The 27,643-nt window shown below is 39.0% G+C and overlaps 1 protein-coding gene across 6 annotated transcripts in view; it reads left to right on the top strand.

Moving 5' to 3' along the window:
• Positions 1-27,643, top strand: part of FCHSD2 (FCH and double SH3 domains 2) — a 231,538-nt gene that overhangs the window by 193,141 nt on the left and 10,754 nt on the right. For all 6 annotated transcript variants that reach the window (XM_037881542.2, XM_037881430.2, XM_037881482.2 and 3 more), the window contains 3 exons: positions 4,051-4,167; positions 5,061-5,165; positions 23,069-23,230. In XM_037881542.2, the coding sequence (XP_037737470.1) occupies positions 4,051-4,167; positions 5,061-5,165; positions 23,069-23,230 (384 nt within the window). The remainder of the gene's footprint in view (positions 1-4,050; positions 4,168-5,060; positions 5,166-23,068; positions 23,231-27,643) is intronic.

The following is a 27,643-nucleotide window of genomic DNA, read 5'->3' on the forward strand; positions in this document are numbered from 1 at the left end:
CACCCGCACACCAGTAGCCTGACTATTGTCAAGTGTGTTTTTGTAGGCTTTGTGGCAAAGGAGAGTTTTAAGGAGGGATTTGAAGGAGAATAATGAGTTAGCTTTTTATGGTTGTCTCCTCTCAAGTGTGAAGGGCAGCATGGGAGAAAGCATAAAGGTACTTGTTCGTGAATTTAATGAGCGAGGGATAGAGGCTAATATAGTCTGCCACCATCAGATGCGGGAGGCAAACTTTCGATACCCTATGAAAGATAGGTAGGGTGGAGATACGTCATGAAGGGTCTTGAAAGTGAAGACAGGTAGCTTATATTTGATATACTAGATCAGTGGTTCTCAACCTTTCCAGACTACTGTACCCCTTTCAGGAGTTAGATTTGTCTTGTGTATCCCCAAGGTTCACCTCACTTATAAACTACTTGCTTACAAAATCAGACCTAAAAGTACAAAAGTGTCACAGCCACATTATTACTGAAAGGTTGCTGACTTTCTCATTTTACCTGTATGAAAGTTTAGTTTGTACTAACATTGCTAGTACTATTTATGTAGCCTGTTGTAAAACTAGGCAAATATCTAGATGAGTTGATGTACCCCTGGGAAGACCTGTGTGTACCCCCAGGGGTACCTGTACACCTTATTGAGAACCACTGCAATAGAGCACATGCCTAAGTATTTGCAGGACTGGAATCTAAGTTGAAGACTTATGTGGTAAACAGGATTTGAAAGTTAATGTTTGTAAATGTTTTTGACAGTGTAAATGAGATTGTAAACTTTCTTCTTAGCGAGCTCTTCTAAGGAAGCAATGTGTCTTTGTATTTGTTCGTGCAGCACAGCACTTGATTGAGGTGTCTGGGTGATGCTGTGGTATAAATATTTAATAATAAAGAATTATATAAATGCTGAGTATAAATTAACTTGTACAATATCTAGTTATCATTTATCAGTGAAAAATTTAATTTTATATAAATATTCCCTCTAATTTCAGGATGGAAGGTACTGATCCAGTTAAGATGCTTTTTGAGAAATGTGACCTGCATGACTTTTTAAAATAAAGCTCTGTTTTTAATTAACTATTTTTATGTTGGTATTCTTCAGTTCTTCAAGTCAGGATGAGGGCTCTTTGGAAACAATACTGTGTAATAAATAACCAACTGGTATAACCATCACAATCCACTAACAGTCCATACTCAGAGGGCCAGCATCTAAATTTGCTTTTATATTTTCTATTCAAATACTGTAATAAAAAAATAAAAACACACTTAAGATAATGCAAAATGTTATCAAGCAATTGAAATGGAGAAGATATATTTTATCTAAACTAGATATGCAAGGGAACCAGGACTATAGGGAGCCAATCGGTGGGAACGTTGGTAATTTGTTACAGAGATGATTTCTATGGGTAACAAGGAAGGCAAAGTCAGACATGGTTCTTGATGATACCTTACTGGCTGTGAACTCTGAGCTATGGAAGGAAAGTTATAACAAGAAAGATTTAATTAAGAAAGCATGGGAAAAATGAAGTGGTGTGCCACTTTTATTATGCTTTGTAAGCACCTGGAGTAGATGCACAGGATCAATGCAATAATCTGTTTGCAATAGGTGATAAGGACATCATCTAGGGGCATATTTTGAGATGGATAATAAATTGGGGTGTGTTGTAAACACTGAGAGAAATCATTCAGAGGTACTTACAGAAATTAAAAATACATGCAGAAGGCAACTGCATGATAATGAACCTGGAAAAAAATCCACCTTACTTTTCCTCTCTCTTTTCTTGTTGTAGACAAGCTCTATCCTTCTACCACACAGGCTTTCAAGTTCAGTCTTATGTAAATTATCTCCCTCCTCATCTTTCATGTCCTCCAAAGCTTGGTTCTTCAAATCCTGTTGCTCTTACTGCTCTGTAACAGTGTGGCTCTCTGTCCCCTTCTAGTGGCTGAACTATATAAAGGTTTGATTTTGCCTCTGGCTTTGTGTTAAGAGAACTACTGATTGTGGATGGCTCATGCTTTTAGATCCAGAGGTCCAAGGTTCAATCCTCACCACAAGTGACCCATCCCGGAGTGACGCATTACATTTACCTTTCTTAAAATTACTAGTAATAATTGTATTGTATCACAGTGTACATGACATTGTATGAATGTCTGTGCAAATCACTTAGAGGGTCTCTCCCTTGAAGGCCTTATAATCTAAAGGTGAAAAATCTTTCTCCTTTTTCACCTCAGTGTTGCCACTAAAATCTTCTTCCTTTCCTGCCACACAAATCATGACACTCATCCTATTAAATCCACACACACTCATGTCAAACTTGCATCAATTTCAGACTTTTCATATATTCCCTAAAAGAACTGATCAACTCATTCCTTGTCATTCTGCTCTGATTTTCTCCTAATCCCCCTCTTCTCCCAGTCTGCCCTCCACAAAGCCTTGCTTGTTTGCTTCTCGTTTCTTCTTCACACTTGTTTTTGTATCTAGTTCGAAGCCGCCCCTTAAGTCTGAAACTCCTCCCTTCTTGTGTACCACACAGCTTTCTTTTTTTTATTGAAATCTCTTGATAAAACACACTACTCCTACTATTTTCACATGGCCTTTGAGGCAACAGCTATCTTCTTCTAGTTTGTGTCTAAGGGTGTACAAAACTAAATGGTGAAGAAAGAATGTTTTCCTATGGTACTAGACATAGAATGCGTTATGGATTGAAATTAAACAAAAATATTAGACTGATCAAGAAAAATTTTCTGGTAGTGAGATCCACTGGACTGAGGCATAGTCATCCAAGAAAGCACTAGAGAGAGTACTGTGAGGGACAGTTCTGCACTGACAGTGGAGGTGAACAAGATGACCTAAGCATGTTTCTTCCATCTCTAATTCCTATTTTTTGGAGGGAGGGGGAGGATTGAGATTGAATCAGAAAGGAATGATCTCTATAGGGTTACCACTATTCAGTATAGCAAGAGCAAATTTATCCAGAACTGGATAAATAGTTAAGGAATATCGCAAGATATACTTTCTGGAAAGGATAGGGACTGAGTAGGTGGTAAAACTTAGTCCTTTTTGTCCTAAATGTATTGATTTATACCTAAATTCATTGAATTATTTGCTATGCCAGTTATGCAAAAAAAAATTTTAAATGGGAGACAGAGATGATAGGTAAATATGGAACAACTTTTCTCCTATATCCAGATTGAACAGGATCGATTCAGTACAAAACTGGGAAACTTTCAGATTCTTGACTTCTGATTTCACTTTATCTGACACTCTTTGGGGTGGGGGGGAGAGATTTACTTTCTCATTTACTGGAGCAGGTATGAGTTGACATAATGGTAGCACAGTATCATCAACAAATATCTCTGGTGTAGAATCCTTCGTCTGAAACTTGGCATGTGTAGTACTGGTGGAAGGATAACTTTTTGGTCCCAGGTAAATGTGTGTACAATATTTTGTTAACTCTTTAAAATCCATATGAAATTGTAATTTGATTTTCCAATTTGCTTTTTTTAAAAAAAATATATAATTTTTTTAAATGCCATTTTTTGAACAAAGCCTGAATGATCCATCACATCATATGAAGTGCCTGTTTTTAAATACTGCCTAAAATGCATATGTATCTGGGAAACTAAGAATAGCAGTTTACTTTGGGGGCATTTATTCTTATTCAGCTCCATGATATTGTGCCGTGATGAATAATACTTCAGTGTTCTACTTCAAGAATATCTTTCATTTAAAAAAAAAAAAAAATCTCCGTCTGGCATTGTCTCCGTGGTAAAGATGACTTCTCTTCAAAATAGTAAATTGTAAATTCTTTTGAACTTCAATTTGCTTTTATAGTCCGTTTTCCACAACACAGTATCATGACAAAGCTTATGAAAAACAGTGCTTTTCCCTCTTCGTTTGTTGTCTTATTTCATACAAACAAGGTACCAAGCAAGGAATTTACAAGAAACTGAGCATTATGAATTAAATAAAGTTGTCAGGTTGCTAAGTAACAGTATTATACATGGAGACAGCCCCAAAATCCTTAGCACACTGCTCACTTTCTGATTTGTGTTCCAGAGTCGACAACTGGAATCTGAAACCGGGACAACGGAGGAGCACAGCCTAAACAAGGAAGCCCGGAAATGGGCCACCCGTGTGGCACGTGAGCACAAAAACATCATCCATAATCAACGGGTAGGTTGAAAATAAATAAATGCATCAGGTGACATGAGAAAAATGCAAACAAGCTGAAGAGATGCTAAATTAAGATCTATTACATGGATTCTAATAACTTGAATTTAATGTTGACGTGCACAGGAGGGACGGACACCTTGTATCATGTCTTAGTGGGACTACCAGCAGCATTAACTTGACAATTTTTGTGATTATTTTTCTCACTGGGGCTTCAGTTCACACTAGCACTTCTATTCACATTAGCACTTAAGCATACGCTGAAGTCAGAGGGGTTTAAGCACATGCTTAAAGTTAAGCAAATATTTAAGTGCTTCCCAGAATCAGGGAGTTATTTTGTTAATTTACTTTGAGGATTATTATTATTATTGTTTTATTTTCTTCAGCTCTTTTTTAATCCTCTCACCCAAAAGCACTTTGTGCTCTTGCAGACATACAAATCTGGAATGCAAGTTGCCCCAACCAGTCAAGCCATACTAACACAAAATAAATCACCCATCCTACTTTGTCTTACCACTTATCTCTTAACTCACTCCTTCAACAAGCACTGTAAAGTATGTGGGTTTTGATGGGATGGTCTTCAGGTGTAAAGATCATAATGAGAACAAGAGTGTGAACTGTCACTTGAATGTTAGATCATAATTGTAACATCATGATGCTTTACTAGGATTTTGGGGCATTTTCAGAATACAGTTTTCCTAAGATATAATTTTACCCATAAAAGATTGAGCTTTTTAAATGGGGTTGCATCAGTCTGCAGAGTTTTTATCCTGCAATGTAGCACTACTCATCACCCTGGCATCTGAATATGATTAGTACCGTGAATTGTCACAAATATTATCTTATAGACAGTGCATATGAATGTACCAAATGTATCTTTCTATTATTTTTGATAGGCACTTGAGGAGTTAGAATGCCATGGACCTGTGGTGTCTGAACAAAGCCGAGCAGAACTGGAACAGAAAATAGATGAAGCCAGAGAGAGTATCCGCAAAGCTGAGGTGAGAGAGAAATTATTCTGGCATGGTTTTTGCTTCCTTAGGCAGTGGCACGTATATTATAGCAGCTTAATTTGTGTGTGAAAATCCAGACTTCTAGCATCAAAGGAGCAGGGAACTTTAAATTAAAACATGGCATTTCTCTTTGATTTCATTCCACTAAAATCATGACATCAATTTAGTGCAAGGCTCAAGAGATTAGATGAGCAATAAAAAAATAAAATAAAATCCTCCTGACGATATGGATGATTAAATTTACTATATTTTTTTTCCACTGTGCCCTGATCAAGAAGGCAGGAATGTCAGCCTCTGTCTTCTCTCAAGTTACATAGATGGTAAAACAACCTGAAATTTAAACTGTTTCATCAGACCTGAAGGAACTAATATCAGAAAATGTTAGTCATAAATCTGCCTTTAGGTTTGGGGCTCTTTGTAGCAGCTAACCATATATCCACTTGCACTGACTATGCAGGAGTATTTAGATAGATGGATGGAAGGAAAACAGCTTAAGTAATCTTTCTGGTATCTCTCTGCATTTTGTGCTCCCCAAAGATACTGTTGAAAAGGTTATAGGGGGTTAGAGACCCGTTCCAGATTAATGAAGAGATTGTGAAGAAAGGAAATATAGTGCCTTCATTTTTAGCTAGGCAATATTATGTTGCTAAAAGTGAACTTGTATGGTCACTGATTCAAAAAAACCCACTGGCAACAACAGAAACTGATCTGTTAGACTTTCATCTGAGTAGGCTGCATAATTAAAGCTGTAGAGCAAACACAATTATTTCATTTAAATGGCTTCTTATACTGCCAGGCAGTCAAGGTACCTGCTGTGATTAGGAATGTGACTATTTGGGATGTGAGGTAGGAGAAACTTGAGTAATAGGAGTTCCCTTTTTATGGTCTGATAAGCTTCCAAACTTACACAGAGCTCTTCTTCAGGTCTGGGAGTGTCACAGCTAAATACAAGATGGAACACATTGTTTAGCATGAATAGTTAACACATATTTCAAAGGACCTTTCAAGGTTATATGGTCCATTAACACCCCTCCAGTCAGAGGGAGGGAAGCATCTGGGCAGGGGAGAGGGTGTTAGTGGGGTATAGATTGTTATAATATCTATGTATATCTGTGTAATAAAGCTTGTCTCTCTCACAGAAGGTGGTCCAATAAAAGATATTACCTCCCCCACCTTGTCTCTCAAGAGAAGGGCAGTTCTTCTGAAATACTTAAATACTAAAACAATTTTAGACTGAAATCACAAATTGACTAAGCCAAGGCACAGGAGGGATTACATACAATTGAAGGTAGAGATAAAAGGGCCAAGAGGCAGAAGATATATAGAAAAAAAGCTGTGGGGTGAGAAATGAACCTTGTAGTATACCATAGAGGAGAATGGTCTTGTCCCAGAATTGGAACTGTTGGCAGAGAAAGCTTGATTGTGCAGGAGCAGAAGCACAGCAGGGGGGAACTACATACCTAGCTATGAAGGTGACCCGTAACAAGAATGAAGAAGAAAAAGAAAGTTGCAAGTTCCAGTTTTACTTCACCTCATGAGGAACAAGTGGAGAGTAATGTACACATGACACACTAAACACTAGAAAATAGAAGAATGAGTAGTGTGTGTACAATATTATTTTATATAAGATGTGATACACTGTATCTGCTACAAAGCTAACACTGGCAACCCCCATTTTTTCATGTTCTCTGTGTATATATATATATCTTTCTACTGTATTTTCCACTGCATGCATCTCATGAAGTGGGCTTTAGTCCACGAAAGCTTATGCTCAAATAAATTTGTTAGTCTCTAAGGTGCCACAGGTGCTCCTCATTCTTTTTACTGAAAACTAAAGTATTTGCACGGTCTCCTCTGCTTCCTTAGCAGAGTCTGGTATTTTGTAGCTGAGACATTTCTCTGTCCTTCCCAGTGTGAGATCACATTCTATTGTACAAAAGAAGATGGTGAAAGTGCCAGGTCCTTGAGTCTAAGTATCCTTCAGTGGTTAGATGAGCTTCCCTAACTCTTTCTTGCTTCTCTTTTGATGAATGCTTTTTACTGTATACACCAAAGAAATTTAAAGTGCTCTCATAGATTTCTTGAATGGTGGGTATGTAAACTGCTTCATATGTTTGCGAATCTTACGTGTGGCCACAGAATTTACTTAGAGTTTAATGAAAAGGTTTACCTGAGCCCAAAGAATTGAGCCTTTAAACTTTTCAAGTGAATTTTCCTCTTGGCCCTTCCCTTTTGTCATCTGCAGTCCTCAGCAATCACCTGTCCATGTCAGAAATCTTTAAAGGGGCACTGTCAGGTAGTTTTAGGCTCATAATTTGTTGGGTTTTTTTAAACAGCATCTTTGAAAAGACAAGCTGCCATAGAAAAATTTCCATGAACTTTAAGTTTTCAGTGGAAACATCTCTTGCAGCATTTGAAACCCAAACATTTGCAACGCTCTGCTAATTCAGGAGAACCAGCAAGTGAAACTGATAGAGGCAAACTGTAAACCAAAGAAGTTGAATCAGTTTCTGTAATTGCCCCAGTAAAGCAAAAAGTAAGACCAACATCATTAGGGCTCTCAGATGTATGGGATTATGTGACATTCCGTTCAGTTCAGTCCAGTCCCAGTCCTCCCATACCAATTTCTCAAGCAGCGTACCTCCAGAGAACAAGTTGCTGCTGGCTTGTAGGTGGCAGGAGAAGGAGATCCCTCCTGTTACAGCTTTGTGCCCCATGCTTTTCTCTGTCCCTCCTCTCCTAGGAACAAAGAGGGGGCCTAAAGAGCTGGTAGGAGCCAACTGTAGATTTTAGATAGGGAAGGACAGAGAAGGGAGCCATTCTGCAGGGCCCATGCATAATTCACAGGAAGAAGGAGAAGGGAGGACGGAGCAGAGCTGGGCCCAGGCAGCTGAGCTCTTTCTGGTCCCTCCTCTCCTTTTCCCCCTTTGTGAATTGTCAGGTCCTCCCCTTCCTCCCCCTTACCCTATCCAAAATTTTCTCTTAGCTTCTGGGTAGCTTTTCCTCCTTCTCTTTCATGATCCTTTGCAGGCAGGGGAGAGAGGAACAGATAGGCCTATAACAAGAGCAAAAGCAGCTTGGGATCAGGCTGGCCCCTGCAACAGCAGCTGCCACCCCCACCCCAAGATAGAGAGGAATCCTACAGGCATTTGTTTTGGGAGAGCCTTGCCTTAATAGAAAGGGAGAAAGGGGACCCTGCATTGAGTGTACAGGAGGGTGACATGAATTAGTGTGGGGAGGGGAGAAGCATGAATATTATGGAGGGGCTGCTTTAATTTTTTTGGGGGGTAACCTGGGAAATGGCTCCTCCCTCCCTATATCTCCCTACCTCTGGGGACCACAAGACGGCTCAAGAGCATTCCCCACCCCAGATCTCCAGCAGCCCCCTCCTACTCACCCTCAGCCTCAAATGACCAAAATGTGACAGCTGCATTTTGTTTCATGTTCACACGATACACTACAGATCTCACTGGTTTTTAAGGATCAAACTAGTTTTTAAACAATATGTTTTTGTTGTATGACTCAAACCCATTTTGCAGTCCATAACAGGCCAGTGTGACCCTTCCATCAACCTGTAACGCATTGCAAAAGCTGACTTATCGGATTCACTCAATGAAAAAAATCTATTAAAAACTGTTCTTTTTTTTTATTTAAACCTATTCACATTTAACTCTTATTGAAGTAATTGGATCTTGAGGATGCTCAGCATATTGCACCATTGGGCCTTATGTGGGCAGCCCAAACCAGATCACTCTTATGCACTGAGATTCAGGATATTATCACCTTGCCAAATTATATCCTTTCTTTTGCAAAACTGTAGGGAATGCTGGGGTATTTGTAAGCAGGACTAATATTTACTCTGCCACCTCCTGAAAACGTCTAATATCAGCATAGGAATTATAACAGGATAAGTCATATTTTAGATTCAGGTTATCAGTCAATGGACTTTGCTTGCTAATTAGACAAGAACGAGGTTGGTTGATGCTCTATTGTTTGTAGTCAGACTGGTCAGTGCTTAGAAGTGGGGAAAGTCCCATCCCTCCTAATTTAGTACAACAATCTCAGAGAGAGTAGTCAAGCTAAAAAGTGTATAAATTGCAGGAGAGACCAAATTAGCTACCTTCATAAAAATTTGGGATCCTTTCCTTACAGGAATAGATTAAAAACACCCTTCACTGTCTCCAAACTAGAGTGACAAGAATGTGGAGAATTGCAACTTTCTCCCACAGTAAGATGTGGAGACTGGACTGAAAAATTTAGATTGGGGTTTATCACTGGTTTAAAAAAAAATACTTTAATGGAGTTTTTCCGCACTGGTGCAGGATATTTTTAGAAACTTGTTCAATTTATTTACTCATCCCTTTTCCCTGGGGCAGACTCCTGGATTAAGTCAGGGAAATCAGAACTCACCCCCAAATTGTTCTCATTTAGTTAGCGAATATACAGCAGCTCTTTTTAGTTGCTGTAAAACACTTCCTTTGTTTGTTACTATGTTCCGCTTAAAGATGAACAAAGTTCTAATAACAATTTGAAAATCAGAACATGCCTGATGTGAGCATCCGCACCGAACAAGATGTTCTATCCACAATGGTTGATACTTAGGGCTTGGCTACATGGTAAGTTACTGCACTGCATGTCAGAGTGTGATTGCTGCCCAGGAATGTTCTGTGTGAACGCTGCTACACCACAGCAGAAGTCCCAGTGTGCAGCTGTGCATACTTCTACTTGAAAGTATAGTATGCTAAGCCTTGCTATGAGTCTTCCGCTGTGCTGTAGCAGGGTCCATGTTTCATATTTTCATAGTGTTTAAGGCCGGAAGGGACCATTAAATCATTTACTCTGACCTCCTGTATTTATGTGGGACGTTACTGCTCTGCAAGCTTGTGCATTGTAGATTCACGCCCTGGCTTGCTGTGTAAACAAGCCTTGAATCTTAAGGCGTAGATTCTGGGGAACTGTGTAAAAATCTATTGAAGGAATTCTCTCACAGGCAAGAAAAGTCTAAACCACTCTTTACTTAAGTGATGGTAAAAGCTTTCCCATTTGATTGTGACAAAGAAAACCACATATAAGGCAAAAGTGTTTTAGTTTGAATAGAAGAGAATGGAGATACATGGCTGAAAAGAAGTATTTTTTTTGTTTGTTTGTTTTTAAGTGCCTTTGAAATTCTGTTGCCCTATACTGTCACTTAGGAAAATAAGATGTTTATATTGCCTCTTTGCACTTATTCAACAAAGGGAGGAAAATATGCCAGAAACAACTGTATATTAAGTGCTCGTCTTTGACAACATGGAGGAAACTTTCTAGGCTTTTTATAGCTTTTAGTTCAGGCTATGAAGGTAATCTGAAGGGGATCTGGTTGTCCTTAAAATAGCTTTCCTTTTCTCCCTAGACTGCATCCCTTTACCTTAATTTTTCCTCTCCATTTGACATTACTACATCTACTGATCTGTACTGCAGAAACAAGTAAGAGGTGGTAAAATCTGAAGCTGTTCACTTGGATTCCCTATTCTTTTTTAATAAAATCCTGTCTCCTGGACTCTTCTGCTAGATTGCTTGATTTATTTCTCCTTTCTCTCACTCTCCTCTCTGTCTCAGTCAGAATATAGAGCAGTGGTGAGCAACCTGCTGCCCATGGGCCGCATGCGGCCCGTCAAGGTAATCCACTGGCGGGCCGCCAGACAGTTTGTTTACATTTGCACGGCCACCCACAGCTCCCAGTGGCAGCGGTTCACCATTCCCAGCCAATGGGAGCTGCAGGAAGCAGTGGCCAGCATGTCCCTGCGACCCGTGCCACTTCCTGCAGCTCCCATTGGCTGGGAACAGCAAACCGCGGCCACTGGAAGCTGCGGGCAGCCGTGCAAATGTAAACAAACTGTCTGGGGGCTGCAGGTTGCCCACTACTGATATAGAGCCTCTCACTTAGATTGCCTTTTGTTAGGTATCACCAAATAATATAATTGGTTGTAAGGCTAAAGAAATTTCTATTGACCTGGAAGAGAGAATACCCATCTGTGCTGAGACACCTTTGCTCTGGTAGGAGAACAGCGACTCCATGGCAATTAATCCTATTTTCATTTACATTTTGCCTCATAATTAGAATATCTATAGCTGTCAAGAGACTGTTTGTACCAGATAAGATTTGATTAAGGCTCATTATGGTGCTGTTTTCTTCATTTGATTAGTTCAAGAGTTTAGTAGAGCCAAACACCACTTAAATCCATCTTTAATTGTAAATTGGGGACTACTATTTCCCTCCCCTTATTTTAGTTCATGGATATTTATTAAGGTCTGACTGGAACAATTCTGTTTTACTAGGTGTGCATCTGCTATTGAAACCCACACACCTCCTGGGTGTGGTGCTCTATTCCATCTAGTGGCACCAAGACCGCTTAGACAGAGATTAATGAGTTTGCTCTACAGCTGGGGTTCTCAAACTGGAGGTCAGGACCCCTCAGGAGGTTGCAAGGTTATTACATGTGGAGTCACGAGCTGTCAGCCTCCACCCCAAAATCCCGCTTTGCTTCCAGCATTTATAATGGTGTTAAATATATTAAAAAGTGTTTTTAATTTATTAGGGGAGCCTCACTCAGAGGCTTGCTATGTGAAAGGGGTCATCCGTACAAAAGTTTGAGAACCACTGCTCTACAGCCTTAACTAATAATCGCCATGTGGCTTTTAGCTCATGCGGCTTTTAGCTCATGCTTAGCTCCAGAGGCCACAGGTTCGACCCCGCCCACCAACAACTGGGGTCTGTCGGCGTTACACTATCTCAGGATAAAATCTATTAATTATGTGCCACTTGTGATTTTACTGTATCTCAATTCATATATCTACATTTCAGTGATCAGACTGTTTGCATGTTTTTGCTGCTGTATCTTTCCACCTTACTGCTGATTTAAGTGGTGGTGTTCTCAGCTCATAATAATTGTGAGAAAATCTAATTCCCGTTGCTTCTGCCAAAAGAATTAAGTGGAATAAGGAAATCAACAGAAAATTCAATTTGTGAAATATCACTTGCTTCTATCGATGGTTTTGCTAAGTAACCTCACGCTCAGGAGAATAGTGTGAAGTAAACATATTGCCCAAAGTTACTTTGACATCTACAGTTCATGAGTTTTGAGTTGGCTTAGTGGGAAATAGTTTAAGTACAACTAGACAAACAAGAATTTTATTTTAAGGATGATATGGTCAAAAGTTACATCATGGTATTATGAAGCGGTATAAATAAATCTGCAGTACTTGATCAGCTCTCATCTTGGTCACAATATTGCAAAAAATCATTTACTGTGTTTGAGAATCAATGACACCTTGCAGTGATAAACTTCAAGTGATGACTTTTTTTCCAAGTAGGTGCTAAAAACAAGATGCTTATAGACTATGTAGACAGTGATTCCAAACCGTGGTAAATATTTAACACTATATCTTGTTGATACCCAAATTTAGAGACAGGTTTGCCAACTAGGGGAGGAGACCTTGAGGGATTTATGTGGCTCAGTGAGAATACAGTTAGATTGTTCATCAGTGGACATTCCGCAGCTGAAAGTTGATTTATTTCTGAAGATTAATTTTTTATTACAGGCGTGGCAGGATGTTTTCAAGTTGGTGGAAGATAGATGAGACTTAAAAGTTTAAAGATGCATGGAGAGAAAACTGTTAAATTGTTTGTCTGCTTTCTTACTATGTGCTGGAGTGCTAGCTACTCTTAAATCCACCTTAAAAACAAAATGTTCATTTATTCATGATTAAAATACTTTGTGAATTGATGTGCCAGGATGGATCTCGGTACTGCAAAACTTAAGCATCACTGTTCTAGGATCTCAAGACTACAGGGAATATCTCAGAATTTCCTGTGTTCTTGTAAGTGCATCTGGGATTAGTCTAGTCTAAGAGAACTATTAAAATAGCTTTTTGTGTAATTCTCCTTTCCTGTAACACACATGAGAATTTTTGACTTTTGGAGGATCCTTTAGTGTAGTTCTTTCCTTCATCTTTGGAATATGGATCATGGTTTTCAGTGCACCCTTGCTTCTCAGATACATAGTTTTAATTTGGCAGTGTTCACTTTCAGTTTGTGGTGTTAAAAATACAGATTGTTTAAAGACCTTTTGTGCCTTTAGCATATGGATCTTCTCCAAACCCTCTTGAGCTGCTGGCTAACTTACTGTGAATTCCTGTTGAAGGAATGGTTTCAGAATAACAGCCGTGTTAGTCTGTATTCGCAAAAAGAAAAGGAGTACTTGTGGCACCTTAGAGAGTAACCAATTTATTTGAGCATAAGCTTTCGTGAGCTACAGCTCACTTCATCGATGCATCCGATGAAGTGAGCTGTAGCTCACAAAAGCTTATGCTCAAATAAATTGGTTAGTCTCTAAGATGCCACAAGTACTCCTTTTCTTTTTGTTGAAGGAATGGTATTTCCAGTTTTGTGTTCTCTACAAAGCCATCATTTTTTTGAAATGCTAAGTTGATTCACATTTCTTCATCTGATTTTGTTTTTTAATCTTAAAGTAGTATCCTTTAACTGTCTCCATTTTCTGTACAAATGTCTCAGATTGGTTATACATTTGGAAATAATTCTGAGAACCCTCTGTGTTAAAAGTAAAGATAACATCAATAATTCAGAAGTTTTTGTGACCTGTTTGCCACATTCAATTTCTTTCTAAATTGATAATTTTAGAAAAACAGCCTTTTCTTGCTTGACACCACAATTAAAATGTTACAGAAGACATAGAAGACGATAGGTTAAATCAATTGGTTATGATACCGTTTGCAATAGGACTGTTCACTTTATAAATAGTCACAAATAAAACTTAAAAAGAGCATTCTTCATTTGGAAAGATCCAGTTTTTCATTGTGTTTCCAATGTTGCTTCAAGATGTTAATCAGAGTTCTTATTTACATTGGAAATTGAAGCGAGTGTACCATACTTTTGCACCCATGTAGTCATTCATTTTTCAGTTGTTCAGTTTTTAAAGCTTTCCTTTTGAAAAGCCCTGTTGCTTTTCATACTGTGGAAATCATTCTGTTGAGGAATGTCCAGAGAAACATCAGTTTAACTAATGGTTGTGCTGCATAGACTTAAAAGTAACTAAGGCTGGCAGTGCACCAGAAGGGTTTTGGAACCTCTAACAAACTCTGTATATTTTTATAAATGACTGTCTAAAACAAGTGGTTGCACCAATAAAAGAAAATAGTTTATATAAAATTTAGCATTTTGTAACTATATTAAGATATTGTTTTGATATTCCAATAAAATGCTAATGAGCAGGAAGATTAAAGTTTTTCAAAAGATAACTTCAGAAAACACAGTACTTCGGGACAGTATGGAAAATTCATAATATGGCTTGTACACCAGGCCTTCATGGTCCCTGCAAAGCACACAATTGCAGGCCCTTCACTTCCCCCAAATTTAAGTGAGTAAGAAATGAAAAGGAGAAATCTGTGGCAGAGTTGGCGGGGGCAGGAGAGAAGTTTACTTTAATGGAGAGCCTTACAAAAAGAGACTTGTCTTTTCTTATTTGTTTGTATAGGGCTAGCACTGTGTGGCCTTGACCTACAATATGACAGCCTGCTACTACAGTATTATGGAGATGCTGGCTGTGACTTCATACTTAAGGTTGAGTTCAATTTTGCTCTTAAAACAGGGATTCAACCTCTTTGTTTTGTATGAAAAATACTAAGTATGTTCCACAAACTTGATTCATGACATCAGTAGAGGACAGAGTTAAAGTTGTTTGGGTGTCTTAACTGTGCATTCCTTACCTTAACGTCTTTAAGTTTCTTTTAAGTGTAACCTGAACTCTGAATGTCCTGGGTATATATGCTGGGTTTTGAGATAATTACATTACACCCCATAATGCTTTTTACTCTTACGTTACTGATATAGACTCTCAATCTTAACTTCATCTTAATGGGTTTTTTATGTCTGGGAGTAAATAATAAATATATTTGCTTAAAAATAAAAAATATTTATAGTGTGACTAGATTCTCAGGATTAAAAAAGCTGGACCCTTCTCCTGTGGGAGCAGAGTTCAAAGAGGTACAGTTTTAGTAAGTGTCAGGGAAGTCTGCATATTAGAATTTGCAGCTGGGAAAGGAAAAGAGAAGGCTTTCCATTTGTCCTCCTTTTAAGAGAGCCCTGGTTCTGACTCACAGGATGTCTTTTTTTGTTCGCTTGTTTTGTTTACACAATAACTTTTGTTTATGAATAATGGGCATCCGGCAATAAAATATGGCAGTTCAGTTCAATTAAACAGTGTGTGTTACAATTTTATAACAACGTTCCTTCAAGGTGCAATGACTTGGAGTTGCAGACACACCACAGGATGCTGCTAGTTATCCCCCTCTAGCCCACTAGGGACTCAGGTATTTTCAAAAGGGAAAAATAGGGCCCATAAGAGGGGCAAAATGTCATCTGGGAGGATAGTACAATTCAGAGAAGAAATTTTTTTTCCATCTTGTTCTTTCCTCCTTTTGTCATAGCAAAAAATGAAGTGCAAAAAGCAAAATCTTTATTTTTCTCTTGCTTTTGTGATTTTACAGGGCTGAAACTTATTCACAGTTAATCAAACACTATACTTGTAACAGATTTTTAGCACATACAGTAGGTCACCTTTTCTGGAATTCTGTAGTTGCTTTTTTTTTAATTCTTTCAAAAGAAACTATTTAAAGAGACTTGTCACTAAGGTGTTTTGGGGATGCAAATGAACACTTGGTTTCCTTCAGGCCCTTTTCTTGCATTATTTATTACCTACACATTGTTACATTACTGTTCAGAAATATATTATTTTGGCTGGTTATTCACAGGAAGCTGTGAAACTTATTGTTGCTGCTTTTCATTTCTTTAGTTTTGAAGCAGGAATTTATCCTCATTTTTTTGCAAATTATAGATCCAGATACTCATCTTTAATTCACACAGGAGTAGTAAATACACAACAGGATTTCTTCTTCCATGCAATACAAACATGGGAAGCACATGAAATATAAATAAAACAATATTTTATCTTCAGTCTTATTTTTCTTAATTTTAACTTTATTTCTTTATTATATTTTCATAACTCCTCATCAGGAAGACGTAGGTTGTACAAATGGGCATTGTGCAGACCGCTATTTGTTAGCCAGCTTGAACAGTTTACGGCTTTTGAAACTGGCATAAAAACATTCTAATTCTGAGCTATTAAACAGTCCTTGTAAAAACACCCATGTTCTGTACTGAGGCTTAATTAAAACTTTGAAATATGGGTAATGTCAAGGTTTCAGATGCTCATGTTTAGCATGCTGGGGTATTAAAGCTGAGGTGCCTCCCAAAGGTTGTTCAGGGACATAGGAAATATGGATAACTACTTGGTAAACAAAAGATACTCCCAATACATGAGCAGCATGAGTGTCTGTCATAGAGGGTGCCATTTGGGGCCACTCACCTAGAGCGGAAGTATACCACATCCATCTCCTGGGGAGAGGATTCATAAGGGAAATGTTAAGGTACAGAATCAATGGTTACTCCATGACTAGAACTGTCTGGTTTCCTACAGGTAGCGGAAGTTTGAGAACTACTATATCACTATTTTAACAGTTGATCTTGATCTCCCCCTTAGGTAACAGCGGTTTAGTAGATGTGGTACTGTGTGCATATCAAGAAGTAAAACACTTCTCTTTACCTTTTCATATATTTCTTCTTACTCAGTTTTCAAATCAGATGCACTTACTGAAAAAGCTGTTCCTGTATGAGAAGGGGGAAATAAGGCCATGTCTACACTGTGGCAACTATACTGGGTTAGTTATGGCAACATAGTTATCTTGCCATAATCCCGTAGATTAGACACAGCCTCCAGCAACAGAAGAGTGTTCTCCATCAGTACTGGGTATATCTACACTAGAAACGCAACAGAGGTTCTTCCATCGCTGTAGGAAAGCCACCTCCCTCAGAGGCAGTAGCTCGGTCAATGGAAAAATTCTTCCATTGACCTAGCGGTGTCTACACAGGGGCTTATGTCCGCATAACTGCATCACACATGGGGACACACATCTCAAGGAACCAAGGTGAGTGACTTCTTCTGTTGACCTAGCTACATTTACGCTGGGGATTAGATTGGCATAGCTATGGTGCTTAGGGGTGTGGATTTTTCACACACACACCCCCCCCCAAGCACCGTAGCTATCTCAACCTAAATTTTACATGTAGAACAGGCCTAAGCTAAACTGATAAGTCACCTTTATACTGGTATGAACACGTCCACACTAGGTCTTGGGCCAATATAACTATATAGGTTAAAAAAAAAAATCACACTTGTAACCAACATAGTCATACCAGTACAAGTTTCAAGTGTAAAGCAGGCCTAATCCTGCAAGTATTCTTTAGGTTTGTCTACGCTAGGGAAAGCAACAGACGTTTGTGTCCTGGAACAAAAGTTTGTGGAGTGTTCAGACATGCATAAATCTGTTGGGTAGCTTGAGTTAATTGATTGCCAATTAACTTGCATTAAAAACTCTAGTGTAGACTTAGCCTTTGTGGTATAGCCCTTAGGGCCAGTTTAGCCTTATTTTACAGGCTTTTTCTTCATCCTGTAAAACATTGGCTTAAGCACATTAGCATAAGCAAAGCTTAGGTCTGTGACCTTTAGCATAGATAAAGTGGCCTAATGTTCACCCTAGATTTTGGGGGACTGGGAGTAGTTTGCTTAAGAGAAAAGTTGGCATAAAATGAGACTAGGCAACTGTAGGGACACTGAACCTGTACTAAACTTTGGTATTTTCGACTAGGATTGTTGGCAGATGTCTAATCACAAATTTGCTTCTGCAATATGGTAACGAGTAAATAGGGATTAATATGCTATCCTATTAGGTAAAGGCACCCCAATATTATGAGGGTGAGGAATTTGGATGTGGATGGTGGAGACTGGGTGTTTGTATGAATATTCGTGGTGGTTTCCAGGCCCTATATAAGCAAGGACCCACATGAAGAAGGAGCTAGTCCTCTGCCTTTCAATATTTTAATGCTATAATTTATCACCTATCTTCAAACATTGGGGATCTGGACCATTGGACCCATTTGGCATGCCAGAGACGGACTGGTCCTTTGTCCCTTCACCTTTTACCACCAGATCTCCAATAAAGGGGTGTGAGTATGTAAGTCTATGAGCATATGCTATGCAAGGAATAGCCTTTAAGATTTCTCTAATACTCTATTATTTGTATTTGCTTATGTGGTTTGGAGCTTTCTTGTCTCTATTAATTGTATTAATAAAGGAGGTTAAGGTTGTGTTTTGCTCTGCATGTGAGTGCCCTTGCCATATACCCCGGGGTTCCCTACAAGATATTGAACTTGTCGATTTTGATTCTGGGCAAGAACCTTAGTATGCTCCTCTCATTAGCTGACTACCAATTGGCATTTATTATAGGATCAGGCTACTTTGGGGACAGTCATGGGACTCAAAGTGTGACTTGTGTTAGCTAATAGGTTTGTAAATACTGGCCTAGGCCAGTGTTTCTCAAATGTGGCCACCATGGCCGCATATGGCCACCAGGGCCTTTTCTTGCAGCCACAGCCTCCTGGGCTGTGATGGGGGCGGGCGGAGGGAGAGGATGGAGGAGGTGCAAAGCAGTGCCCTCTCTCCCAGGGCTGCCAGCAGCAGTTGGGCCCTGCCCCCCTCCGGAGACAGAAACACTGGGGGTGCAGACAGCTGGTGAATTCCCCACTTTCCCCGCGGGTAGGGAAGGCAGGCTTTGGCCATGGGGCTTCGGGCTCCGTCCACACAGTGGCAGATTCTGATTCAGGCTTTGGCCCCAGACTTACCATCCCTACCTCCCCCCCCTCCCCGCCCCCGCTTTGTCCCTAGCCCTGCTGCTTCCATGTCCAGCTCCACATCCAGGGCTTAATTTGTCCCAGGGCTTGCTGGGGCTGAGTAAGTCTACTGTGAAAAGTGATACAAGTCTTAGGGAAAAAAAGCTAGCAAGTCTTAGGGAAAAAAAGCACAATGGAAAAAGCAAAAGAAACAACAAAAAAGACAAAAACACGCGAAGCACTTTATTTGTGTTTCTATTCTGTTTATGTCCAGTAAAGAATAGAGACAACTGTAAATTATTTTTATTATCAAGTCTGAAAAAACCCTACATAAATAAATTACAATGATTTGGACATGTATATGTGCATATTTCTTTGTTTTTCCTAAAGTTAATGAAATATTTTAGGAAAAATTGTCAGCACAGCCACCAGCCAGAGTTGGTGGCTGCACTCTGAGGCCACCAAAAAATTTGTTGTGAGAACCCCTGGCCTAGACAGTCATAAGGACATAAGCATTTGTGGTTTACCATAGTCTGAGGCATAGTATAAACCATAAATGTTTGTGGGGTACCTAGATTAAGGTTTATAACTGTGTAGTTACCTCAAGTTAATTGAGAATAAGTTAAATTAAAACTGCAACAAAAATTATGGTCTAAACATATCTTATGTCATTTTTCAGGGCATGGGAAAAGTCTTCATGTTGTAATACCGTATTAAAATGTGGTAGCATTTGGTACAACAACATTGCATTGCATTATGGTATGGTAAAGTTGCTCCAAAATTGTATGCATGTGAGAACCCATCTTAACTCAGCAACATAACGACTTGAAGAAGGGGTTTGTCTCATCTCACAAACTAAGAAAAATGGCAACACTGTGGAGTGTCATTAGAAATGTGTTTGGCTTGAGTAGCGCCAGGTAGTGAATGGGCAGCTCCAAATAGAAGAATGGATGAATTCCAAAGAATCCCTCCTGATGGACTAGAACTCACCTTCCCCCAGTGTCTGTAGGGAACTGGGGTCAGGTGTGGTTAGAAAGTGTTGTAGCGTGTTAGTCTTAGACCTTGTTTACATGAGAAAGGTATACTGGTTGCTACATCAGTTTAGTTAAGCTGGTGCAGCCCTCTTGTACAAACACTCTGATTTCAGTTAATCTCTTATCTCAATTTAGCCTAATTTGGTAAGGAATCAATTTAAGATACATGGATGTAAACATCTTTGACTGAAATAAGTGTGTCCCCACAAGGGGATTTATTGTTTTAGTTAAATCAATAGTTCTTTTGTCTGCACCCAAGACTTTAGAATACTCAGATTTGCAGCGCTGGGTGCAATCATAAAGAAACACACAGGTATGACATGTTCCTTAGAATTGCAAGATTCACCAGATCTGTCTGGGAGTCCTGGGAATTCCAGATTTACTCTCATTTTACTGTTGTTTATGCTATAGAACTTGTTAAATATTAACAAGAGTACAAACAAGCGCTTCAGTGAGTGATTGGTCGGCATTTTAAGAGATGCTTAATGCTGTGGTAAATTGGAAGGACCCCATTTTACAACATAAAATAATAGATGCGGCTCCATCTTCAATTCGAGTGTGTCAGGGGAGCTCCTTTTCCCTTCCTCTTCTATTCAAATCAGTATTCTTTGAAGTTTAATAACATGGTGCATGTGGTGCATGTTAACATCTTTAATTTACTGTTTTCTCAGTAGTAAAGTTTGCATATGAGAACTATATCCACAGTATACATTAATCATTCAACTGATGGCTATCTGATAACGATCTTTAACTTTTTAGGCATGCTTAACTGAGAAATAGAAACTCTTCGTGGTTCAGTGGCTTTGGTCTTTTCCCATGGAAAATGTGTTCTGAACTCCTCCTGCCCCAGCCTCCAGTATCTGCATCTAACAGCATCTTGGCAGATTCTGCTGAACTTCAGAATTTCTTCCAGGTCCCCTGTTATATTTGTGTGCTGTTAAAAAATTACCTTTACTTTAAAGAGCGTTAAATGATAAGTAATAGAGTATATACTTTTGCTCCAATAGCTCCTTAAAACCCCATATCCCATGATAACGGCACTCATGTTTAAAGTAAGAATTTTTTTTAAATAGTCCTGTAATTTGAAACAGAATTATAGTTACCACTGTTGCTTCTTTTTGATCGGGGTAAGAATGTACACCCAGGCAACATAAAGTTCCATTCAGTTAGATTTCTAGCTGTTATAGCTACAGTTTCTCTTAGTAATGCTGCAGATTTTCTGATTTATCCTCTTTATTAAAAGTAGGATCATTGAGGATCCAGACCAACATCACAGTAAATCAAGATACATTATTCCAAATCCCCATAACATTGTTAATACTTACTAGGCCTATTATTTTACATCCAAGAATTATTACTATCTTGTAGAGTAAGCCAGTGTTCTAACACAGAGTAATACAGATTCTTGGTACACTCAGCTGTGCTTCCACCACTGAAGAAGAAGGAACAATAGGTCAGCCTAGTTGGTTTATACCGTATAGAAGTAGCATTGCATATTGAGTCATTTAGGAGTTTTCCTGTCAGTGGTGACACAACAGTATTTTAGCTGGGTACACAGAATTACTTTAGAGAATCAGCAGTTAAACAGGGTGACTGTTTGTTTATCAAAGTGTACAATTCTGATTTCAAATTAGGCTAAACAGTGAACACTGAGCTGGAGAAAATGGATCGTTATCCAGAGAATTTTTAGTAAACTGAAGATTGAAACGAATCATTAGACCACTTTGGTTCGCCAATTCTTGTTCTCTGCTTCCCTTCCCATTATTACTGGTGATTTACCAACATATTGTATTTGAAATAGAAACTTTCTCCTTTCTGACTGGTTACCTCCTGATTCATTCAGTGTTATCAAAATGTATTGTCTGGAACCACAGTCGAAGAACCAGGCAAGAGAGAAAAGAGAGTGCTTTTTTCAGGCGCAACATGCTAAGAATTAACAATGCTGTGAAAGGAAATACAGGAAAAACTACAAGATAGTTAAATGGGTTTCCACTCCCACCTCTGTCACTGAACCACTCTGTAACCTTTTGTAAATCACATAATCTTTGTTTCACAGCTTCCCCAACTGTGAAATGCAAACAGGGTAGTCTGGTAGCTACAATACTGGACTGGAAGTCAGGTGACCTGTGTGACTGTTGGCGAGTCGCTTCATCTCTGTGCCTCAGTTTCCCTTCCTACCTTTTTACAATGGGGCCCTGATCTCAGGTGGAACCGCTAGACCTCTGTAAACAAGTAGTAATAATTCTAAAGCACTTGGAGACACAGCATTAAATGCTAAGTAGTAGTATATGCTTTTGCTGTAATAACTCCTTAAAACCCCATATCCCATGATAACTGCACTCATTCAGAGAGCTATCTATTTCTCCTTGTGTACTGGTGAAACCACAGACTCTTCCAGTTTTAGATATGAGTGAACTGCAGGGGGAGGGCCATAGGGGGGTTGTTTTTTGTCTTTTTAATTTGTTACTATGAAAGGGATGCGGTCAACTTGAAATTGTCAGTTAAAAAAAGGGAGTAGTTTCAGGTACTGCCATTGTTTGAGTTCCTCCATCAATTTTTACAATCACATTTTCCTATTTTTATAAACATTTTCTCTCCCCTGTTCCAGTGCAAAAAGTCTGCACAAAGAAGGGGGAACTGTATTTAGTATTGTCTAGTATTCATTTAGTATTGCTAAATGCATAAAGTAAACTTACAGAAAAAGTAGAGAAACATTTTTTCTCCTATTTTTCAGATCCAGTAATTCTACATCTTACATGTAAAAATTTGGTTTGAAAATTTGATTTTTTTTTTTTAGATGACAAATTTCCCATAAAATATACGAAGAGCAAGTTTGTATAAGTGAATCGACGTGATGTTGAAAATCCCATTTTGTGGAATCTGGATAAGCTAGTATTTTGCATCTCTGCGGCAAAAAAATTAATAACTGGACTTGTTTCTAAAGTGGAACTGATTTCTAAGCTTCCTGTGTAGTCTAATTGGTAGACTAGAAAAGGGTGTATTTTAATTATGAGAAGAAATTAAATCTAGATGTGAAACAATTTGGATAATATTTTCCGTGTTTGTCTTTTCAGATAATTAAACTCAAAGCAGAGGCTCGTCTTGATCTGCTAAAGCAGATAGGGGTGTCTGTTGATACATGGTTGAAGAGTGCAATGAATCAAGTGATGGAAGAACTGGAAAATGAACGCTGGGCAAGCCTTCCTGCGGTGAACAATAATGGCTCTTCACACCTGGTACTGTCTCCATTTTGTAACCTTGATCTCTTGTTTCCCTTTGAACCTTAGCTAATGTGCATCCTGGACACTGGTACATAGATCACAATTAATGCGGGATAAAACAGGAAGAGAGAAATTTGAGGAAGTGTAGCTGTTTGACAGCTAACGCTAGAAAACTTCAGTGTAACTTTTATGTACCTTGATTTCCCTATTGGATGTTTTATACCCATCTCACATGGGTGTTCAAGTTTAATCAATGGTGTATGATACTCTTTGGGATAATTGGATGAAAGGGAGCATTGATAAAATTTAGAAAACACCTAAATGATTTAAGAGCCAAAATCCTATTTTCAAACATGACTGAGGCACTTAATCTCTTAAATTCCACTGACTTTCACTAAGACTTGAACTCCTAAGTGCCTTTAAGTCCCTTTTGAAAGCGGGAGTTGGGCTCCAAAGTCATTAGATGCTTGTGAACATTTTACCATATGTCAATAGTTTAGCTACAAAGCAATTAAATCAGGCCAATCCAAAAATACAAGAATAGGTTTGTATAGGCTATAATTAAGGCTACATTTATGTCACGGAGGTCACGGAAGTCACAGAATCCATGACTTCCAGAGACCTCCTTGACATTCTCTGCTTCAGCCCCAGGGGCTGCAGGACTCTGGAGCTGAGAGCCAGTGGGGCCCTGGCAGGGTTCCAGCTACAGGTGACAGACTCCTGAGGGGGCCCTCCTGAGGGTTCCAGCGACGGGCGACAGCCTCGCCCAAGGGTAAGGGGGACACCTCAGGCGAACGGCTGGGGGTGTTCCATTTTCTCTTTGGGAAATACGGTCACCCTGCAGCTCCTAGCCGCCGTGGGCAGAGGGGGAATCCCACAGCTCCCAGCCACCACAGTGTTGGGGGAAACCATGAAGCTGTAGCAGCAAAAGTCACAGACAGGTCATGGCTTCCGTGAATTTTTGTTTATTGCCCGTGTCCTGTCCATGACTTTTACTAAAAATAATCATGACAAAATCTTAGCCTTAGCTATAATATACATCAAACTTTCCATTTTTTTTATTGTCCACAGTTGTTTACAGAGTAGGCAAAGTAGGCCATAAAACACTTACTTGGATGTTCAACTTTGGAAGAGATTAATTTTTTTGATCTAATTCAAGAAGCAGGAAAAGTTAATAATTTTCTTTTCCCTCTCACCCTGCCCAAAGAATGTGCTTCAAAATAAACACTGATAAAAATTGCCTAAACCAAGAAATCCTATTTAAAAAAACAGAAAGAACTAAAAAAGAGCTTTTAATCTTATTTTTCTTACATGGCATGCAATGCTGAGATGTCACCATTGGCAGTAAAACTAGCCAGTCTGTTGCTCTTCATTGAAAGCAGGCAAAAACAAAATTCCTGTAAGTTTAGTTAGTTTGCCTCAAACAAAATGTCAGATTTTATATATCCCCTTAGCATATGGCAAAGCACGTAAAGTTCAAAGGCTTTTACAAACTTGGTCTCAATGGGGGAGGGGGGCGCGCGTTAATTGCAGTGGGCAAATGCCTTTGCTATTTATGGTTAAATTCACACTTCATGTTAATGTTTTTGACAACTACTTGGAGTATAAACAAAATCTTTTTGTGGTGGGAGGGTGGATTTGTAGTGTATGGCCTCATGCCTTTGGGGACAGGCTTTCCTTCCCTGGCAGCCCACAAGAAACAGGGCCTGCTCCGCCAGGATGCAGCATTTACACACACCCATCTCCTTACCACCTTTTCTTGGCTCTGTTGTATCTTTACCATTTTTTTGTCAATGGTCAAGTATTCTGGTAGCAAACCCTCACAGATGAGTCTCTTGTTGGAAATTCAGAACGTTGTGTCTGTATCCATCTAGTTTCTGCACAAGAAGCAGAAATCCAGTGGAAGCCTTCTGAATTCACTCTCTGTGCATTGTGCTTTGTCTTCCAGAAAATATTGGACTTATACTCCAAACTTTATTCACAGTTATTTATACTACAGGCTATTTACAATCCTTGTTCTCACAACTCTGTCTCTGGGGCAGAGATTCCCAGGGATGGTGTTACAATTAGAGACTCAAGTCTCACAAAATTCAGTGCCAGGTTTTAGACTTGCCAAGGCACAGGAGCGTTCTCATCCGGGTTTTGGTTTAGGCCCTTTCAAGCTATAATAGATGAGAATAGCTACACTGCTATGTTTAACTGTATTTTTTCCCTTTCTTCTCCTTCTACCCCACCTCCTTCAGCTTCCTGTTACAGAAACTGGATTCTTCCCAGTACCCTTCCTCTATCCAATCAGACACACAAACAGTTGGCTCCACATCTAAAGCTAGTGCCAGCCCCTTGCAAGCTGGCAGATGCTACAGCGTGGGAGGATAAAATGTAATTTCCATTTTCCCCCTTTACACATACACGCTCCCTTGTGTATAAAGGATTGTATTGACCTTGGCAGGCCAGATGAGGACAGCCCATAGATGGTATTTCTTAAAGCTGTTACAGACATTACTTTGTTTACAATTATAAAAGTTTACTGCTCTGCTTTTCATACGAGATGCACTTTCACTTCACTCCCTAGAAGCAGGCAGTTTTTAATGTTAAGGATTCAACCTTCTACCTGTGCTTTGTCATGCACAGCTGAGCAAAGTTTGAGTTCTTTGTGTCTGGTCTTGTGATGAGATCATTTGTTCGCCCGAACTCTCAATGAATTGTCTCTTAATAAGTTATAAATAAGAAAATAGCATAGCTGAAACAGCTTGATATCTCAATATTTATTTAACCTGCTAAAAAGATACAATAGTGTAAAAAGCCTAAGGAATCAATGTCACCTCACATAGCCAGCTGTCTGTATTGTGTAATGTAGAAATGCACAGTTTGGGGGCAGAATACTAAATACTAAATAGAATACTAAATTTATTCTACTTAGGTGCCAGCTAAATCTTTTGTCATAATTTAGTGATTTAATGCCACCTGGAAAATGGGTTTGATATTGCTGTTCTATATTAGTGTAATTGGGGTGATACAGTCTATTTATCCTATGAAAGAGGAAGAGAATGATGCCCGATTTTGGTAGTCACTCATGACTCTCAACTCCGCTGAGATGGATAATAATCAAAACTAGTGTGCAGTTTAAAAAAAAACAAAACCAGAAAATAAAAACCAATCAACAAACAAGCATGAGTGTACTTTCCAGGTGTCCGGTTAGCTGTAAACATGGAACTGTGATTGCTTGGATGATTGTAATGGGATAGTATCTTTCACCTTTTAGGTTCAAATTCAGCCCATGTTATCATCTGATAGTTTTTCAGCAGCCTGTGTGAAATGAGTCATGGTCTCAAGCCAGAGGTGCCCACATCACAGTTGCCACTGATGGACACCTTTGCAGTTTCAGCAGAGTTGTCAAAAGAGTGAGTGGATATGAAATCTCAACTCCTCTCACTCCTAGAAGTTGTTCATCCAAGTCAGAATAGAGGTGCATTGATGTGAAAGCTTTTTCTGCTGCTGATGGAGCTCTGTCTGTTCTGAGGATAAATAAAAGACTTCTAGATAGTAATTAAGTCACCAGCACTAAATCTGCCCAAATATATGTGTGTATATAGTTGAGACAAGATAATTAAATTATCTAACATACTGTCATGTAAATGATGCCCTGTTACTTTTTTTATCTGATTTTATTCTTGTGTTGGGTTCAGTTTGTGTGCCTTTGGTGTTCCTGCTGCTGACATATTTACTGTGTTTACATTGTCATTCATTAGCAGATTTTGTATAGAACAAAAAGCTATATAAATCAAATCGTTAGGGATTCTGTATCTTGAATGTTATTTCTCCTATTTGTGTTCTAGATCTCTACTTTGCAAATAGATTCTATTCAAGGGATTTGACAACATTAAAATGTATTTTTCTTCTTTATATTAGAAAACCAGGACCAGATGTTTTATGAACAAGTATTTCTAAACATGATATGCTGCTTTCCATGATGTTTCATATGGCTCTCAGTTGCAGGTTCAGCTGTGGCTGCTTTGAGGGAGACCAGGCTTAACAAGTGACATTTGTAGGAACTGTGAAGAGCTTGAATTTACCTTAATCTACAAAATGTCAAATTAAAAAAGCCAATGTGTTAACTAGATAGAATATTAAATACTTTTTGTTACAGCAGTCTCTGTTAACATTCAGTCAGAATGGATGCAAACTGGACTTCAGTGGAAAGGACCAGTCTAAATTCATATGAATTATGAAGCTATAATCCGGTCAAAATAATTAATACAGTGGATTTAGTTAGAGCACTACCTTGTTTCAAATATGGCTGAGGTAAAATGAGTTGGTTGCTCTCAGGCAAAGCCATAAACATCAGTCTGTATCACAAAATCACCACATCCTATGTCATTCTGCTCAGGCCATAACCAAGATTAGAATAGCAAGGATGTTGCAGGTGTG

The sequence above is a fragment of the Chelonia mydas genome, chromosome 1 (assembly GCF_015237465.2).
Source record: "Chelonia mydas isolate rCheMyd1 chromosome 1, rCheMyd1.pri.v2, whole genome shotgun sequence".
Lineage (NCBI taxonomy): Eukaryota > Metazoa > Chordata > Testudines > Cheloniidae > Chelonia > Chelonia mydas.